Source organism: Gopherus evgoodei, chromosome 1 (assembly GCF_007399415.2).
Source record: "Gopherus evgoodei ecotype Sinaloan lineage chromosome 1, rGopEvg1_v1.p, whole genome shotgun sequence".
NCBI classification, from domain to species: domain Eukaryota; kingdom Metazoa; phylum Chordata; order Testudines; family Testudinidae; genus Gopherus; species Gopherus evgoodei.
In genome coordinates this window covers 155341755-155361801 of record NC_044322.1, presented here as the reverse complement: position 1 = coordinate 155361801, position 20047 = coordinate 155341755, and the positions used below count along the sequence as shown (strand labels likewise).

Sequence of the window (20047 nt, the reverse complement as noted above, 5' to 3'; positions counted from 1 at the left end):
TATTTCTCATTCCATTAGCTTTTTGTATATAATTATGTAATATGTAGGAAATATACAGAAACAACTATGAAGAAATCAATGACCAAGTTGCAATTGAAATTCCTTTTCACAAGTAGGGTAAAGGACAAAAGATACCATGTGAATAAGCTGTAAAAGTGATGGGAGAAATAGCTGAAAGCTTTTGAAAAATCAAACTTATAGGAAGTTAAGTTTTTGTAGACTTACTATCCATAGGTAGAATCAGGATAGAATTATAACAAAAGAGGCAAAAAGTACTTTTTTGTTTTTCAAAGAAAAAAATATTCCAACTAGTAACAATTAGCAGTGGGTTAGTGCAAGCATTAGGTTTTGAAACCCCTTATATTCAGAAATAAGTGAATTATTTGAACAACAGAAAATGTCAAATTTCCTCTGCTAATACCAAATTTGGATTTCTTCAAATAGTAAAGAATTGCAACTCAATTTAGATGCTTTTAAGTGCGTAAACTAGTAAATGAGAAAAGTACTTTAATAGAGCAGTGTAAAACAATAAACTTGATGACCAACAAATATAGAAGGCTGTTTTAAGGTGGAACATTGGTGCAGCATTCTGACTGCAAAAGACATTTTGTGTCTCCAGTCCTGCAAGGGAATCATATTGGCTTACCCCTGCACTCACAACCCCATTGAAGATTTTGAAGTCAGTCGTGCTCCATACAGGTGCTAGGTTTTGCCCATCAAGTTCCATTGGTAGGATCAGGACTTTACAGGTTAGTGTGACAGGCTGTACCCCGAGGTGAAGCCCAGAAGCTGTTGGAACTGCTGTGCCCCCAGCTATTCAGGTGGATTGGCTTCTCCCTCTGCTCTGCTGGTGACACATAACCAGCCCCTCTGGGCCCTATTATCACCCAGTACGACAGCAGGTGGCTCCACACACCCAGCTGAGTCATCTGAATGCTTTATTTAAGCTACTCATGAACCAACAATGGAGGCACCAGCCAATTTCCCAGCTCTCCAGCCTTGCACCCCGACTGGAGTATAAACCCAGAATTATACTGTCTTGCAATGCACGGGGATCTGTACAACGCAAGCTCAATTAATCCACTCCCTCCCTCCCCCCTCCCCCCGATGTGGGGAAGTATGAACTCACCTGTGTTAAGAGATAAGATTTCCTAACACTTCACTCAAAAACACACTGGTTAAGATAAAACATAAAACAAGTTTATTAACTACAGAAAGATAGATTTAAATGATTTTAAGTGATAGTAAACAGAACAAAGTACACCTCTACCCTGATGTAATACGACCAGATATAACATGAATTTGGATATAACATGGTAAAGCAGTGCTTCAGGCGGGCAGGGCTGAGCACTCCAGTCGATCAAAGCAAGTTCAATATAACACGGTTTCACCTACAACGCGGTAAGATTTTTTGGCTCCCAAGGACAGCGTTATATCGAGATAGAGGTGTAGATTACTTAGCAAATAAACAAAAATGCAATCTAAGCCTAATATACCACACAGGATTTGAATCAGTGTTGCACCCAGTTAGATAGTGCAAGCAGTTTGTTGATGTTTCATATACAGGCAGGGTTTCCTTCTTTCCTGCCTGGGACCAGCAGTTCCCCAGTTCAAAGTCTTTATTCCTCCAAGGTATCTTCAGGTATTGAGTTGTGGAGAAAGTGAGGCCCCTTGGTGATGTCACTTCCTTCTTTTATAGTTTTTCCATATGGCGGGAACCCCTTTGTTCTAAGCTGGGTTCCCAGCCCAGTTTTTGGATAAATACAGGTACCAAAAGGAAGTTCAGTATCATGTGGTCTTTTCACATGCCCTTGCATGCATCGCTGAGTCATAGCAGCCATTATTCATAGGCTGGCTGAAGCGTTGCCAAGTGAGGACAAGCCTTCCGTGGCCCACTGCCTTTGCTGATGGGTCATTCTACTTGAGTAGGCCATTCCTGATGTGCCAACTAGCTTGAATGCAAATGAATCTTTGAGTGTTACCAGGGAGTAAACGCATTAGATACAGAAATACTTAGTCAATATTCATCACTCCAAATACACAAATGATACATTCATACAAATAGGATAATCATATTCACAAATCATAACTTTTCCATAGACATTTCACATGACACATTTGCACAAAATGCATCATAATTATGTCATAATCATATCATAATTATACCACTATGATGAATATGGGGCAGAGTGTCACAGTTATCATAAGGATACCACCCAAGTGCATGGTTGGAAGGGTCTACTTTTTTAAATAAAATTGTTGGAAGTAGTTTTTCTGACCTGGATGAATAGAAATCAATGTTCTCTTTATCACCCTCTTTATTAAAATATTTATATCCTCTTCTAGCAGCAGAAGTACAAGTATGGCATATCCTTCTCTGCCTACCCCATTCAGGCCCAAATCCAGCAAATCACTTAAGAATGTGGAATTCAATTAAACTTAAACACATGTTTAACGTTAAGCATGTGTTTAAGTGTTTTACTAAGTAGGGATTGACTTAAGCATGTGCTTAAATATATTGCTGAACTGGATGTAAAAGGTGAAATAAATAAATGGGTTAATGAAGAAAACACTACTCACTTTTCTATAGTAAAATGTTTATCCTCTCGCTATTTAACAGAAAAGTTGGTAAAATAAATGTTAATCAAATAATTCAAATAAATGTTAATCATTTTTTCTTCAAGTATGCATCAATGTGGATCCTACTTTAGGTGCATGTGCATCTTCTGCATGAGATCACATTTTTTTTAATAGCCATGACTGTTGGGGCCACTCATGAACTCTGTGCCAATTCATGCTCCTGTACGAGGGCATAAAGGGCAGAGGGGGCACAAGCTGGCACGTCTGACTCACTAGGTCTTAGCTTTGGCTAAATTTCTTTAAACCCTCAGAAGTCTTCTGGTTCTTGGACATGCACCTACCGTGAACGATATCAATGCATCTGGATTGAAGATTGACACTCAGACCCCCAGTATAGCGCGCGCACACACACGGGATTTCTCAAAATGGCAGCTTCAAAACCTTTGGGTTTCAAGCCCTGCCTGTCCTGCAATGGGCTAATTCCATTGAAAGATGGATACAGCACAGCTCTTCTACTTAGGAGAATCCTACATACTGAGTAGATGTTAAGTGTGCCTTTCATTCTCCATGAGAACCCACAAATTGCAAGACACATAGTGGAATCTACATTTCTTGGACCAATCTGTAAAGATATCTTCAGATCCTGTGGAGACGAGCTCCATGGTCCAGGTAGCAGAAAAGCCAGGCTCATCCAGCACACCATCTCACAGACAAGCAGCTCTGAAGACAAGTGCAGAGAAGATGATGCCAAGGAAAGACCTGGCACAAACACAAACATCAGCACTGATACCCCGGCACCAAATCAGACCATACCAATGCCACAGACACCTCTGACATTGAAGTCTGACACCAAACGGGCTGCTCCAAACAAAGAGGCAGACACACCAGGCACATTTCAGTACCCTACCCATAAAGATAGACCACCTAAAGCCCTAGGGGACCAAGCCACCAAGCCCCCCATGACATTGAGGGGTGGTGAGCCTGCATTGACTCTGGCGATGCACCCTTTGGCATCGATACCTATAACTGAAGATAAGCCACCAGGAAAACATGACCACCGGTAACAAGACAGCTGTCAGTACTGATACAGATCCTGCTACCGAGAGCATGGTGTTCCTCAGCACTGCCTATGGGGAGGTCTAGCTATTCTCTCCATCGCCAGGCTGTACGTTCTCATCATCTTCAAGCAAAAAACCTTTCTTCCTAGGACCAAGGTTGACATGGCTGAAAGGCCTGCCAGCCCTCCCAATAGGACTCAGGCACCCTTATGGCAAGAATGGCATTAGTCAGTATTGGGATTCCTCAAGGGCCTTCTGAATACTTGCTCACTTGTTAGAGACCTAATTCCTAGCCTGCCTACCTCCTTTCCTGCCAGCTTGCCCACCCATCTCCTTAGGCTCCTGTACAGCCACCTGTTGGCTGCCAGGGAGCTGAGACAGAAATTTTCAAAAAATTCCCGACAGATGTTTTTTGGAAAGGTCTATGTTGCTACATGTCCTTACCAAAGCACCCCTTCATTCCCTGTCTGGTGCAGCAACCACTTGATTAATTTTCCACAAGGTCTTTGTCCGTCCCTAATGCGGGTTCGGTGAATTTTTTAATTGAGAGAGGAAAATTAAAACCAGACAAATTGAAACTTCAAAACACCACATGTCCGTTTATTAACAGGGAGAAAATCACAACTTGGGCTGGGGAGAAGCACTTTTACCAACTAACAGTACTATTAGAACAAAACATTCACACAACTTTTAAAACTTGTGCTGTGCATCTGGGTGACACCCTCAGACAGATTGGCATTGCCTAGTCTGCTTGACCACAGAATATCAGGGTTGGAAGGGACCTCAGGAGATCATCTAGTCCAACTCCCTGCTCAAAGCAGGACCAATCCCCAGACATGTTTTTGCCCCAGATCCCTAAATGACCCCCTCAAGGATTGAACTCACAACCCTGGGTTTAGCAGGCCAATGCTCAAACCACTGAGCTATCCCACCCCCTTGAAGCAATCTATTTACATTCATTAACAAGGAACCAAATACTTCAAAATTATCTGCTCTTTTAAAAAATAAAATTAATACACTAAATTAAATGAACTGTGCACATTAACCAAACACTACAAAATATACCAACTTACTGTAATAGCAATTATTACAACAATTTAGCTCTCATATACTGCGTATGAACAATTTTACACCAAATAACAACAATATATATATAGTTCTGCAGAAGAAACTAAGCAAAGCACAGAGTATTCACAGAAAAATTAGAAAGCAAGTACCGTATTCCAGGCACAGCTGACCAGCAGTACAGACACCAGAAGCATATCGAATCCATAGAAGATAACTTTGAAAAATAAATGTCACGTCCCAAGCTGGCTATATCCAGAGGAGACCCCTGGCTGAAGGGTTGATCAGGTCCTTCAGTCAGTATGTGGATACTCCTGCAGATTCTGGCACGAGGCATAGTTTTATTCACAGGCTCTTTTACACTTGTCAAAATCTGATTGGTCCCTAGCTCCTTCACCTTCCAGGTCCCGAGCTGGTGCCCTTTACATAGATAGAATCTGCACACGGCACACTAGCATTATTTTGCACACAACCCTAATCTGACCATTTGAACTGAACTACGATTGGTCAGATTGGATCCCTTTGCTCACGGCACACCGGTATTATGCACACAGAACTAGTGTGACCCCTAGGTGACCAGGCAAAAAGAGCAGGAAAATGCACATGGCACTATAATGTTGCACGCCGCACCTTAAGATAGCACACAGCACCACGGTGTTGCACACGGTACCAGTGTGACCTCTGGATGACCAACAATTGGCCATACAGACACCATGTTAGAATAGAGGCCTAGGGCTGCGACAGTCTTGTGCTGCTCTGTCCATGCTCCAACATCTTCTGGGTTATAGAGACTTGGCCTGAGGGCTAGGTCTCTTACAGTTCTACTTCTTCCATGGCATTCAAAGTCCAAAACAAGTATTGAGCAACATAAAGTCTTCTGGAAGATCTGCTGGACACCAGTCTTCCTCAGCACCTGGCCCTAGCCAACCGTGTCTCCCACAATGAGCACTCCACGTGTACTCTCACTTGCTGCTTTCTTCAGCTGAGCAGGGCTTTGCTTTTTAAGCTCCTTCCTGTTCCAAATACCTTAAGTTGAGCTAATAGGGCCTTCAGTAATCCATTAACCCCTTCTTGCTTCCATGGAGGCTTGTGTGCCCCGTTCCACACCCATCCTCTTAAGAGTGTACCTAACAGGCTGTATAGGTTTCTTTCCCTGGGGTTTTGAGATTTCCACGCTCAGTCTCCAAATCTCCGTCAGGTTAATTAACCATCATGGGCAGATGACCACTCTGTGAGTTGTCTGATGTTCCACAGTCAGCTGTTCTTTTTCTCTCAGGGTTGCTTGTAGAGCGTGTTCTGTGGCCATGAGTTGTTCTTGCAGAGGGGCTGTCCCGTGACTCCCCTTCCAAAAGGGAACACTACTTTCACCCTGGCCACCCACATAGGCTCTTGCCTGGTTATGAGGGGCTGTAGTGACCCACATTGCTCCTGCTTCTGCGTGAGGTACTGTACACTGTTCAGTCTCTGTCATAAGATTCCACTCTTTGGCATTCTTCCCTGCCAGGAGCCTGGCTAATTCTTGCTCCAGCATCAGGCAGTACTGTTTCCCATGCTCCGCCTAGACCAGGGATGGGCAAACTTTTTGGCTGGAGGGCCACATTGGGGAATAGAAATTGTATGGTGGGCCATAGATTGGGGACACATCAGCTGGAAGTAACAGAGGAGGAGAAGGACCTCGGAGTATTGGTTGATCACAGGATGACTATGAGCCGCCAATGTGATATGGCCGTTAAAAAAGCTAATGCAGTTTTAGGATGCGTCAGGCGAGGTATTTCCAGCAAAGATAAGGAGGTGTTAGTACAGTTATACAAGGCACTGGCGAGACCTCATCTGGAATACTGTGTGCAGTTCTGGTCTCCTATGTTTAAGAAGGATGAATTCAAACTGGAACAGGTTCAGAGACGGGCTGCTAGGATGATCCAAGGAATGGAAAACCTGTCTTATGAAAGGAGACTCAAAGAGCTTGGCTTGTTTAGCCTAACCAAAAGAAGGTTGTTGGGGGATATGAATGCTCTTTATAAATATATCAGAGGGATAAATATTAGGGAGGGAGAGCAATAATTTAAGCTTAGTACCAATGTGGACACAAGAACAAATGGATATAAACTGGACACTAGGAAGTTTAGACTTGAAATTAGAAGAAGGTTTCTAACCATTAGAAAAGTGAAGTTCTGGAACAGCCTTCCAAGGGGAGTAGTGGGGGCAAAAGACATATCTAGCTTTAAGACTAAGCTTGATAAGTTTATGGAGGGGAGGGTATGATGGGATAGCCTAATTTTGGCAATTAATTTGGCAATTGATCTTTGATTATCAGCAGGTAAGTATGCCCAGTGGTTTGTGATGGAATGTTAGATGGGATCTGAGTTAACTACAAAGAATTCTTTCTTGGGTGCTGGCTGGTGAATCTTGCCCACATGCTCAGGATTTAACTGATTGCCATATTTGGGGTTGGGAAGGAATTTTCCTCCAGGGCAGATTGGCAGAGGCCCTGGAGGTTTTTTGCCTTCCTAAGCAGCATGGAGCAGGGGTCACTTGCTGGAGGATTCTCTGCAGCTTGAGGTCTTCAAACCACAATTTGAGGACTTCAGTAACTCAGACATAGGTTAGGGGTTTGTTACAGGAGTGGATGGGTGAGATTCTGTGGCCTGCATTGTGCAGGAGGTCAGACTAGATGACCATAATGGTCCCTTTTGACCTTAAAGTCTATGAGTCTGAGTGCTCACAAAATTGGGGTCGGGATGCAGGAGGGGGTGAGGGCTCTAGTTGGAGGTGTGGGCTCTGGGGTGGGACTGGGGATGAGGAGTTTGGGGTGTAGGAGGGTGCTGTAGCCTGGGACTGAGGGGTTCAGAGGGCGGGGGAGGGATCAGGGCTGGGACAGGTGTGCGGGAAGGAGTGCAGGTTCTGGCTGGGGGTGTGGGCTCTGAGGTGGGGCTGGGGATGAGAGGTTTGGGCTGCAGGAGGGTGCTTTGGGCTGGGATCGAAGGGTTTGGAGAGCGGAAGCAGGGCTGAGCCTTGTGGTCCGGCCCCGACCCAGCGCCCCGGCTGGAGCGGGGCCAAGCCTTATGTTCTCACCCCCAACCCTGCTCCCCAATGGGAGTTTGCGGGCCGTAGTTTGCCCACCCCGGTCTAGACTCTAGATTGTGCTAACTCTTGTTTCAGTTTTGTCATCTGTGTAGTGATCTTCTACTGGGAGATGCTTGTGTACACCTGCTCATGTTGATAATCTTTCAGCTGTTTCTGTACATTTTTAAGATGATGAACGGTTTTCTCTCTACCCATATCAGCTGTCTCAACTTGTACTTCCCACTTCCTCCACTCCTCTTCCGATGGGCCACTGATTTTCTAAGCTGTTGCTCTGGATTCATGTCACCTTTCCCCTTTGCCAGGTTGGGTGCTACTTTTCTCTACATCAGGGTTGGGAAACCTTGCCAGTCACTTCCAAAGCTCACAAGCCAGGGAAGATCCTTTTCTACCCCAATACATAGCTAACCTCTCCAGCCCTGTATTCCAAGCTCAGCCTCTGCTATGGGTGGTGTCATAAACAGATAGCTAAGGGTTAATGTCTCTTTCACCTGAAGCACCTGACCAGAGGACCAATCAGGAAACCGGATTTTTTTAACTTTGGGTGGAGGGAATTTGGTGTCTGAGGTCTCTGTCTGTCTGCCTGCTTTCTCTGAGCTTTGGAGAAGTAGTTTCTGCTTTCTAATCTTCTGTTTCTAAGTGTAAGGACAAAGAGATCAGATAGTAAGTTATATGGTTTCTTTTCTTTGGTATTTGCATGAATATAAGTGCTGGAGTGCTTTGATTTGTATTCTTTTTGAATAAGGCTGTTTATTCATATTTCTTTTAAGCAATTAACCCTGTATTTTGTCACCTTAATACAGAGAGACCATTTGTATGTATTTTTCTTTCTTTTTTTTATAAAGCTTTCTTTTAAGACCTGGTGGCAGCAAGTACCAGGTCCAAGCTGGTAGCTAAGCTTGGAGGTTTTCATGCTAACCCCCATATTTTGGACGCTAAGGTCCAAATCTGGGACTAAAGGGTGGTAGTAGACATTTGTCTCACAATGTGCCACAAGCAACATGTGTGAGCAGATGCTAGTCCATCCTCTTTACCAAAACTCCATTTTCCCGCAAACAAGAATGTGAATGAGTTCATGAGATATTCCACAGACATGCCTGCAACCAAACTGGTACCACATATTGCTGAGTCCCATTGCCATTCAGCGAGGATCTAAGGGCACAAACATGCCTGTAAAAACATCCCAGGTAATCACATTCTTGTCTGATATTCCTATGCATGAGCATCTGAAGCACACCACTCGACTTCCTTGACTACACTCAGATGTGCTTCTGCTAGATTGTAGGAGTGACTGAGGCCTTGGTAGCTCCTGTGCACCTACCCATTTTGGGCTACTCAGGGATCTTCTCCCATTGAGGTCTACCCTGCAATTCTCCAGATTGGGATATCTCCTCTTCTGATTTCCCCTAGGGGCCACTCCTAGTCTTCCATACTGTTCAGGCCACTTGATTCTTTTAGACTTAAAAGAGATTTCTTCCCACTTGGGGGCCACACCTGCTGAGGTGTGGCCCCCAAACTAGAATTTCCTTACCTAGTTTGGGTTCCTATGGATAGAACCTTCAAGAACTGTCCTAGGACCACTTGGTCCACAATTTTCCCTGTGGAACAGGTCTCTGGGATTTCGCTGCATGATGATTATGCCCATAACCTCTGAGCCAGCACCCTTGGTTGTGCTCTCTGCAGGAATGGTTCAACCCAGAAACAAGTTGGTACACTTCCATTATCAGTCCCCATCTATCCAAGAGAACAGCCTTTACCACAAGATAGGAGCCTGCCTGTTTGTCAGTCACCATGCAGTAGGCTGTTTGCATCTCACACATCCAAAATGGTGCTCTTGGGGCCTTCCAGGTAGACGTTCCCCAGCCCACTGCACTGGCCACTTGTTCAAAGGTACAGAGAAAGATCCTCCTGGTCAGGCTCTGGCCCCACCATTGTTGACAGGCGAGGGACCACTTTGCCCAAGCTACTCTCTCCAGTACCAGCCAAAGCCCCCGGAGCAATTTGGCCAAGCTGCTTCTGCAACCACTCTTGTTGCTGGAAGTGGGCCTCCTGCAACGGCTGTTGAGTGGTAAATTGTACCTCTTGCTGTTTCTGCAGGCTCTCCATCAGTTGCAGGAGCAGCATCTGTGTCTTTTTGTGCTGTTCCTGCTGCCACTGTAGCCTGGCTGTCTGTTGCTGCTGCAGTTACCAGTGGTACCACCTCCTACATCTTTCCAGTTACCCAGGTTGGGAAGAGTGTCAGTCAGTACTCGCAAGCTTTAATTTCCCCTCTATTTCAGGGGCTGATGAACTACTTGCATTCTCCACCATGTGTTACTGCATGTCTTTACCAGAGCACCCCCTTCTGGCATTGTGTGGTACAGCAAGAACTTGCTGCAGTTTCCCAGCTGGTCCTGCTCTGCCTACCCTCTGCCTTCTGGGTTACAAAGACTCAGCCTTCAGGCTAGGTCTCTGACAGTTCTACCCTTTCCAGGGCGTTCAAAGTCCAAAATGAGTGTAAAGCAACGTAAACTAAATTCCTTTGGTAGCTCTGCTAGCATAAGTCTTCCCCAGTCCCTGGGTCTACCTTGCCTTTTCTTCCACAGCACTTTCCATCTGCTCTCTTTGCTTGCCCCTTCCAAATGAGCAGGGCTTTTCTTTTGAAGCTCCTTCCTGGAGGCCTGCTTCCTGCTACGGGTGTTTTAATTGGGGCTAACTGGCCTTCTGTAGCCCATTAACCCCATCCTGCCTTGGGTAGAGGCTTGTATGCCCCATTACAGACCCTTCCATGGAAAACTGCACATGTCCAACTTTTGTTCTTATTCTGAATGACAAGAATTTCAGACATGAGACATTTTCCACATGACAGAAATTCCTGTTCCTACAGCGCTCTAGTGACAATGTAGATCCAAGGTTGTTGATGGAGGATAGCTGTAGCACTCAGGTTACATCTACACTAGGAAAACTGGACCCTGTACTTCACTAGTGTAACTCCACTGGATGTAGTAATTATGGAAATTGTATTGTAAATAGGATTCAGGTTCTAGCGATATTTATCTGTTTTATTTATTCCTTTAAATTTAAGTAATAGTAAAAACAGATCTATAAAAAGATGTAGGTCCCCTGATAATTACATCTTACAATAGCATAATAAGCCAGCAGCGTTAAAAAAAAAAAAAACATTCAAACACAAACTAAAATTAACTCAACTCAGCCTCCCAGTGAATCAACTACAGAAAGTTCCTTTCCACTCATTATCTCCAGGAACATAATCTTAACCTTCTCCAAAAAGCCAGATATAACTGGTTAGATAAAATGGTGGTGAAAATACCTGAACCCTGTCTGCACTACCCCTGTGCTGTTTCTACTACCGGTGGAGCTGCGCTAGTGGAGTGGTAAGAGTCCTTATTTTCCTAGTGTAAATAGGCCTTGGGATACATGTGCTGGGTCCTGCTTCACCACCTTGATAACAATTGTTTTAAAATGTTTAAGGGTGCTTTCCATATGGTAAAACGAAAGACTGACTCTAAGGATGGGTGAACTAATTCAGATAAAATAAAAATCCATCTGAACCTTCCTTTCACCGCCTTTTGGGATGGTCTCTTGATGGGCCTCAGTTTCTCCTGACTGGCCCTCCTTAGTTTGTTCTGTCAAGTCAGTTCCTGGACCCTCATCTCTAATTAACCCTATCAACCCTTCACTTTTTGGGCTTGTAGTCACCCTTTGGTCTCCTGGAGGCAGCCTGGTATAAGGCTGTCACAACCTTGTTATCCCAGGCCCTTCTGTCTCCCATTCCTTATCTGTACTCTCCCCTTTATAGCAGGCCTTGTTTCTTCTGTTGGCTGCAGCTCTGTGATTGGCAGCTGTAGCAGCTGCATAGGGGTGTGATCAAGCTGCTTGCTTGTGAACAGGAGACTGTCTATGCTTAGTATGGGATTTGTAGACCCCGTTACAGTTCCTCAATAACTCTCTCAAACCTCAATCATTTTTTAGGGTCTGATAAAGCCGAGTTAATATTGTGTGCTTCTAATTTTTGTTCATCTCACCATTTTCTAGTTTTGGGGGAAAGTGGAAATATTATGAGAGGTGCTGCTTTCACAGTATTTCTGGCTCTTGTGAAACCAGGTATTCTAATGAGAGATCTTGAATGTCATCAGACTTCTGACCCAATTTCCAAACTATAAAGAGATTGAGCCCCAATTTCCAAACTATATAGAGATTTAGCCATGTTTATAGATACATCTTTTTGTGGTAAACCCACCATTTTCTCTGATGTAGAAGATGCAGAAATAGTTTTCTGATGCCTGCAACCATGCAGCTCTACTGCCTCAACTCTTTTGCAGGCAAGTGTGGGGGGAGCACATATTCAGTAGCATGGCAAGATGGCATAGTTTAAAAGCCTAAGTAGAATAGAACACACATGCAGTGATTCGAGGTGTCAGAGAAGCCATCTGCACATCTTTAATCACTCACTTTCCAGATTTATTGTGGGGGAGAAATCCTTGGGGGTTGTGGATTTCCCCCTTCCCCCCAAAAAAATAAATAAATATAAATAAAAAAGCAAAAAAACAGTTGTTCAGAAAGATGGATGGATGGATGGAGGATGCAAGTATTGTTGGACAGGGTAAGGAGGTCTGGAACTTTCAGACATCCAAGAGATTGTTGATAAGCCATTACTGGAAACCCTACAAAGTAATATCTTCCATTTATTTAAAAAAGTGAACAGTGTAATCCTCTCTCTATTCTCTTGCATGGAAAATTGTAAGGAAAAATCTTATGTTAAGAATTGCACTTACTGTGATATATGAGGTTCCTTATACCTTTACTTTTGCCACTCTTTGTCCATTGAGCCAGAAATTCTGATAGTAGTCTTTTGCATGTTCTAATATGAATGATCCTGGTTTTTCAAGGATATTTTTAGGGATAAAAAGCTGGACTAATTTATTTTTAACATTACTGAAGAAGAGAAATTTTTAAGACGACCCTTTTTTAATTGAATATACATATTAAAAATTCAGACTTTTTACATATTCTCTATGTTCACTACTGTATGTTGGCAAATAAGACGATAAAAGCAAGCAGCATATATAGAATGAGAATGCAAGTGATTGGGATTTAGAAATTTACCAGTGATTATTCAGCTGTTCCTATTTCCTGGTTCACAGTTTATGTTCATACACTTTTTTTCTAGATGAACAGCTGGATAAAGTGTCAAATCTTAAGATATTTTCAGCTAATTATAGAAAAATTCAAGACAAACTGTAGATTATAAGACGAAGCAAATGCAGTGTGAGCATTCTGGTAATTCACCTAAACATCCATCCCTATTGTTATCTGATTTTTAAAAATACAAAGACATTCTTAAAGCTCTCTTAAACTGTTGCTTGTGAATAAATGAAGATGTATACTGTACTGTTAAATAACCTTTAGTTCATTCAGTGTGTTCTTCAGTAAAGGTTCTAGCCTTTTTAAAATCCTATTTTAGATAGTCACAGTGAATGAAGTGAAAGATTCCTGTTCCAAAGGTCAGTTTGCCATGAGTCTTTGCTCTATTGGTTTATTTTCTGCTTGTTTGCCTGCAGGAGCAGTCTCACAGGTGCTGGACAGCCTGGAGGAAATTCACGCACTTACAGACTGCAGTGAAAAAGATTTAGATTTTCTACACAGTGTTTTTCAGGATCAGCATCTTCACACACTACTAGATGTAAGTATTTCTACAGTAGAAATTTGAATATATTTTATTCTTTAATAGCTAAATATTTCTCTTTGTTTTTTATAGAATTTTAAATTCACTGTGTAGTATTTGCTTTTTTTGTGTATCCTACTTACTTTTGACTTTGTTACAAATAAGAAAATATATGAATTTAGTGAGTGGTAAATGTAAGCAATCACTCAAGGAAAGCTTGATATTAAAATACAACTAATATAGTTTATCATACTGCATAGTGTGAGTTTTAAAAATGCGATTTTTGCATGCGTGATTAATGACTTGGTTTGTGAGTTTGCACATTGAATAAATGGGTATAGTGTTAAAAATATTCTGATTCACAGAATGTGGCTCTTTTGTTGATATCTGACTTCCGTTTTGTATTCAAAATTTGAATTACGCAGATTTATACTCCTTTTTAAAGTCTTTTTTACCAAAGTCTCAATATTTGCTTAGGACAGTGATTCCCTAACAGATGAGGAAGTGGAGCAAAGCCTTTTCATGCATAAGAAGATTAGAATTGCTTGCACAAGCCAGGTGGTAGCCTCAATACTTTAAATGAAACTTCTGCAGGTCATTGGATGTCAGGTCTCATGTTCTTCTGTACCAGATACGGACTTGCTTATACATGCCAGGTGTGTTCATCATAAGATCCTTTAATGCTCTGCCTGGTATGGCTGAGATTCATTTAACTAAGATATTTTATACAGTACCATGTAGTGGCTGAACAAGGTAATATAGTTTAGCATTCCATTACACCACCTCCTTTAAGCTCTACATTCCTACCATTTACAATATTTATGCTATCACGCTGTCTTTGAGGTTCAATATGAATCAGTCTCTCAAAGGTCTCTGAATCATACTGGTTTTCTAATTACACAACTCTAACATGTAGCAACTTGGGCCACCTGGCTATCCATTAGTTGCAACAACTAGCTGTGGTCGGTTTGGAATCTCTGGGTCATTATCTTGTTCTGCAACCAACATCTATAGATTTTTTTTCTGCTGATTGTTTTTTCTGAGGAACAAATTGTAAATGTCAGCAGTTTCTGTTGAACTCTCCACTGTTGGTCTCGATCACATATGATCTGGGCAGCGAAGTCTTTTTCTTTACAACAGCTGAAGTTGTCCCTCCTTTTTCTCCATCCAGTTTGACATGAACATGGTCACCAGTGTCAAGAGCTGGCAGTTCTCTGATTGAGTGTTATCTGTTGTAAAAGTGTTTATAGGCTCTTTTTGCCTTTTTATCTGATTTGACTACTCTCTTCACATTGGGCCACTTTGGAGATAGATTCTGTTTAAAGTTGAAACAGTAGTTCTCAGTTGTCTTCCCATCTGGGACTATGCTGAACTATATCAAGTAGCTGCTATTGGTGTTGATTTTTACGTCAGAAGAGCAAGGAATGCATCTTCCTGCTGTAGGATTTCCTTGGCTGTCTGTACAGCTCTCTCAGCCTCTCCATTCACTAGTGGGTAACGTTCGGAATGAGTTAAATTTTGCTGCAGTGAATTGTGGTTCATTGTCCATCATTAATTGTTCTGGAATATCAAAGTGGGCAACATATTATGTCTTTAAAGTATGTTGTTTCTGTATACTTGGAAAAATAGTCCACAATGACCAGGTAGTGATGTCCTCTGTATTCATATACATTTGCAACTATCTTTTCCAGTGTGTGTCTGATAGAAGTGCTTGTACATTTCATGATCAACCATTGTCTCTTAAGTTGATCTATACTGGATCTCCTTTCAAAAGTTCAGTATAATCAAATCCTCCTTCAAGTTCTTTCTCCTTTCTCATTAGCTGAAAAGATTGTTGGTCGTTGATCCTTTGAACACATGCACTCTGAATGCATAGTTTTAATCTTTGTAAGCTATTTCTGTGGTGAACTGGTCTGTGCAGTTCAGAATACCTCCAGGGCTAGTCAGACCTGTGTCAGGTGACTTTAACTCTGGGAGGGGTTGAAAGTGATTGAAAGTCTCTTCTGGCATGACTGTGAAATGTCAGCTCCTGAGTCAATTTTAAAGTCAGTAGTCTTGCCATGAATATTCAGTTTCACTCTCCAGGCAGGCTCTATGTCATTGCAAGTGATAGATCAGAGAAACAATGGTTCTGGATTCTTTGTAGTATTAGTCAACTCCCTGACTGTTTTTGTGTGGTGAACAGCCGCGAAACATCCATATTTCAAGCATTTATTACACCATGCACCTCTGGCTGGATGTGCATCATCTCTATAGATATGACTTTTTCCAAAACTTGTGCATATAGGCTGGAGTTTGTCCCCAACTTTTAATACTCAAGTGTCTGTTTATAGCTTCTAAGCTAGCTTCAGTTTTTTCAGGTTGCTCCTGTCTTTTGTTCTGTGGTTCGACTAATTATGACAGCTTTGCTACCTGTAAAGCTATGGCGGCTAGGGTAACATCTCTCTTCATTAGTAGTTGCTGTGAAAGGCTTTTATCTGTTAACCCAATAACCACTCTATCTCTGATATTTTCGTGTTTTGCATTCCCATAATCACAGTTTTCAGCCATTGTATGCAAAGCACTTACAAAACATTCAACATTTCCCCCTGGTTCTTGATTTTTCTGGTGAAAACATGCTTTTTCATGAACCACTTTTCTCTGAGGTATAAAGGATACATTAAAACAGGGCTCGGCAACTTCTGGCATGCAGCTCGCCAGGGTAAGCACCCTGATGGGCCAGGCCAGTTTGTTTACGTGCCGCGTCGGCAGATTCGGCTGATCATGGCTCCCACTGGCACGGTTTGCCATCCCAGGCCAATGGGGGCTACGGGAAGCAGCGCGGGCCAAGGGATGTTTAATATTTGATTAGAATATGTTGAATATAGGAGAAAAAGCCCTCGACCATTACTGAATCCTGGGGAGACATGGTGACACAAGTCATACAAAACAAAAGTTTTAATTAAAGTTTAAAATCTTGATGCAACACAGAACAAAATCTTTTTTAAAAAATTAAGTAAGATTTTTATTTCAGTAAGGCAGGTTAGGCAGTTTGTACACATTGATATGATGTCATTTTGCCGCTGGGAACGTCATGCTCTATGTTTCAGTGACAGTCTGTGAGGAAGAGTTTGTTCTCCTTGGAACAGTTTGGGTCAGTGAGACTACCAGAACAAACTCTCTGACCCATTATCTTGGAGTTTTTACTATCAAATCAAAATGTCAGTTGCATGAAAAACTGTGCTTCCCACTTCTTGGCCTTTTTCCATATGTTAAATTTGTTCACATGTTCCTCCTCTTTCTCAAGAGTTGTTCTTATTTTTAGACTAAGCATGTGATTTATCTATTGGAATCTCTTTCCTGACTTCTAAACTAAATCTTCTCTAAAGGCAAAAGAGAGGAAGGATCTCTATACAAAGGGATGAAAATTATCCCTTCCCTTTTAGTTTTCCTAGTTTAGTTTACACATCAAGCCGGATTCTTTCTTTATAAAGTTACTCATGGGCAGGACAGCAAAAAAGTGTATGTTCTGTTATTTCACTGTTTTGAGTTCATTTATATATGTCTATTTTAAAAGCTATATTAAGAAAAAGCTTTTCTTGCAGTGTTGAGAAACTCATCTGTTTCAGCTTATTCCAGTGGTGAAGGAGTTCAAAAACAAAAATGCCTTTTTATTCCTTTTAATTTACAGGATAATCTGTGCAACATAAAATATGTATCTAAGAACTGAAATGTCTGAACTGTAACTGTAGCCTTTTGATTATGGTCATTTTTTTCCTAGAACCTAAACTGTATACTGTACCTACTCTTTGTTGGATCACCTACTCTTTAAAGATCACCAACAAGTCTAATTATGGTAGCATATTTGTGTGTATTTTTAATATTATTACTTTTTCTCCAATAGTTTTATAAGTTCAGAACATAAACTATAGACTGGTATGTTATGATATAAACAGAAGCACTAATGTGGAGAGTGGAAATCCAACTTTTTTTTCATTGCAAAGTAAATATCTGTGGAACTCTGACATGTATATATCATTTGTGAGCTAAAATATCAAATACAAATTCAAACAAACAGTGTATGCAACATTTGCTGTGCCACAGCAACATAGATCTATTCCAGTTAAGTTTTTGTGTCTAAACGTTTGTGTACAGTTCAGAGGGAAAAAATTCTTAAATTGGTGTTCTTGGTAGTGACCAATTTAGATGCATATGACAAAGTGTATAATTCAGCTCTTGTTTCCTGCAGATAGTAAATGACAAGTGTAAAACAGGAAAGCTACTGGATATATTTTTTAATGTAGTTTTTGTCCCTGCTAGGGAACAGTTCTCTTTATGTAAAGATCAGGATCCTGCACTCATTTTGGGCCCAGTTCTGCAGATTATCTTCTGGAAGGGTCTTTCAAAATAATTCCTCTTTTATGGTTGTCACTAATCATACAGAATCAAAACTAATTTCTTCAGAAATAGTTTGATAATTCCAAAAAAACCAAATGATTTCATTACAAAAGTATTAGATGTGTTTATAATAAAGAGAGGGAAACAACCATTTTGGGAAACATACAAAAATACAATCAAATTTAATACTTGATTTTTTTTTTAAAGAATAAGAGTGGTTTTAGATTGGACAGTGTCACTTGTATTACACGGGGAAACATGTCCTTTCCTCTCTTTTGGAAAAGTGATGTTAAAAATTCAAATGAATCATGCAGCACATTCCTGCATCCAGTTCAAGCAGATATTCCTATTTTTATGCCTATATAAAGCTTTATGGACTGGTTCTGATGTCCAGTTTAGGTCATAATGAATGTAGCATTATTAATAAAAAAAAAGTAACACAGATAAGTAAAGAATACAAGTTATTTAATGAAAAAGCATGGCACAATTTAATGTAGTGGAACAGGGTTTTATTTCTACCAGCAGATTTTAGATACCTTATCAAATACTTTGATTAAAGTATTATATTGACTTTCATGAGGTAGATACCACAAAGCATTGCGTATTATGTATGTCAGCAGTATTGGCACAGCATGAATTTAGTTACTGATTTTGGAGACATCCGTGAATGGCTATTTTTTACGTCAGTGTGACACAGATTTTACCCTAATGATTAGTTGTTTTAAAGAATACTTTGAGCATGATTGCTTTGCCTAGAGGAGGATCTTAGCAGAACATGTTTCATCTATATGGCTAGCTGAAAGGAAGGCAGGTTTGCTAGAAGGTAAAACCAGAAGCTGCCATTACACAGCTGCCTGCACAGAAGGCTACCAGTAAAATCTGTCTGTTGTTGAGTCAAGCAGTTTGGTCACCTCTCAGGGACAGCTTTTGTGGGTGATTCTGAATACAGATGTCGTTCGATTTACAAGTGAAATTTTCACTCAGCAAGAGAACAATACCAGCTTTTGTGTGTCTGGGGCCAGTCTGTGCTGCTAGCTTTGTCTGTGTATGTGTGTCTTTCTGTCTGTCCTAAGCCAGATAGTTCTAGGCAAGTTTATTACTTACCTACCTAAGAAGTTTGTGTTATATCTGCAAACTTTAAGGTAAGTGTTGTTATGTTTCTGTACTTATATCTGTCATAGAAAAAACTGCTATAAACTTCAGTGGAACTTTATTAACCTATTTGCTAGTATATCACTTAAAAAATTAGTTTGTGAGAGATTGAATAGCCTTGATGTATATACTGTAGTGTTACTGAGTATCTGTGTGTACTTGATGTTGGTCTGTAAGTTGTAGCCATTTTATTGCTTTCAGAGTGTTTTCATTTTTATGCATAAATACATATATAAAGTACATTGATTTTAAGGGTTCTTGCTCCTGTATCTCTTCTTCTATGTAGTTAATGGTAATATTTCAAAGGAAAACTAACACCGCACATTTACAGAGTTCCTTTGATAAATGTATACTTTTGAAGACTATGTTTGGTCTTTTACTGTTAGGTTTTTTTGTTTGTTTATTTTTCCCTAATCACAGCCTGATGTTAGCACTAATAAATTTGAAAGTCTCTTCCAAAAACAGCAGTCATTTAGCGTTCATCATTCTTACTTTATAATCTATTTATGCATTTAAAAATGCTTTTAACACTGCTTACGTTTATCACCAACATTATTACACTTTCTGAACAGAGCATACTTATTACCAAATTGTGCATTTTGGTGGAAAACAAAGTGGTGGCAATCAGTTCTGTTTCCAGAGAGGAGTTTTTAGTGTTCATCCTTGAGTTTAAAAGAAACAGAGAGAGACTATCCCTCAATACCATTTTACTAATGGATTTCCTAAACAATACAGAAAATAGAAACTGGTATATTCTGATTAACCTTGAATGGCAATGTTTGAATCTGTTCTCATTAACCTGACATTAACTTATATGTTCTGTATTGGAACCACACTCTTATTCTCCATGTAATCACTTTGTGTGGTTCAAAGTCATTTTTTCAGCATTTGCTTTCACTACTTTGAATGTTGTTTGTGTTAGATGTCATAAACAGGGCATGTTTTAAATGAGTCATTAATACACTCTTTTTGTGTAATTGGAGGCACAAGAGCATTTGTATTAATGGCACTTGCTAAACCCCATCTGGAGTGCGCGCGCGTGCACACACACACACACACACACACTTCT

The 20047-nt window shown here is 40.9% G+C and overlaps 1 protein-coding gene across 14 annotated transcripts in view; it reads left to right on the top strand.

Moving 5' to 3' along the window:
- Positions 1 to 20047, top strand: part of CASK (calcium/calmodulin dependent serine protein kinase) — a 415898-nt gene that overhangs the window by 310966 nt on the left and 84885 nt on the right. For 13 of the 14 annotated variants that reach the window (XM_030576389.1, XM_030576372.1, XM_030576320.1 and 10 more), the window contains one exon: positions 13346 to 13467. In XM_030576389.1, the coding sequence (XP_030432249.1) occupies positions 13346 to 13467 (122 nt within the window). Of the gene's footprint in view, positions 1 to 13345; positions 13468 to 18953; positions 18969 to 20047 lie in introns of those variants that run through there. The other variant, XM_030576415.1, reaches the window with a different exon arrangement.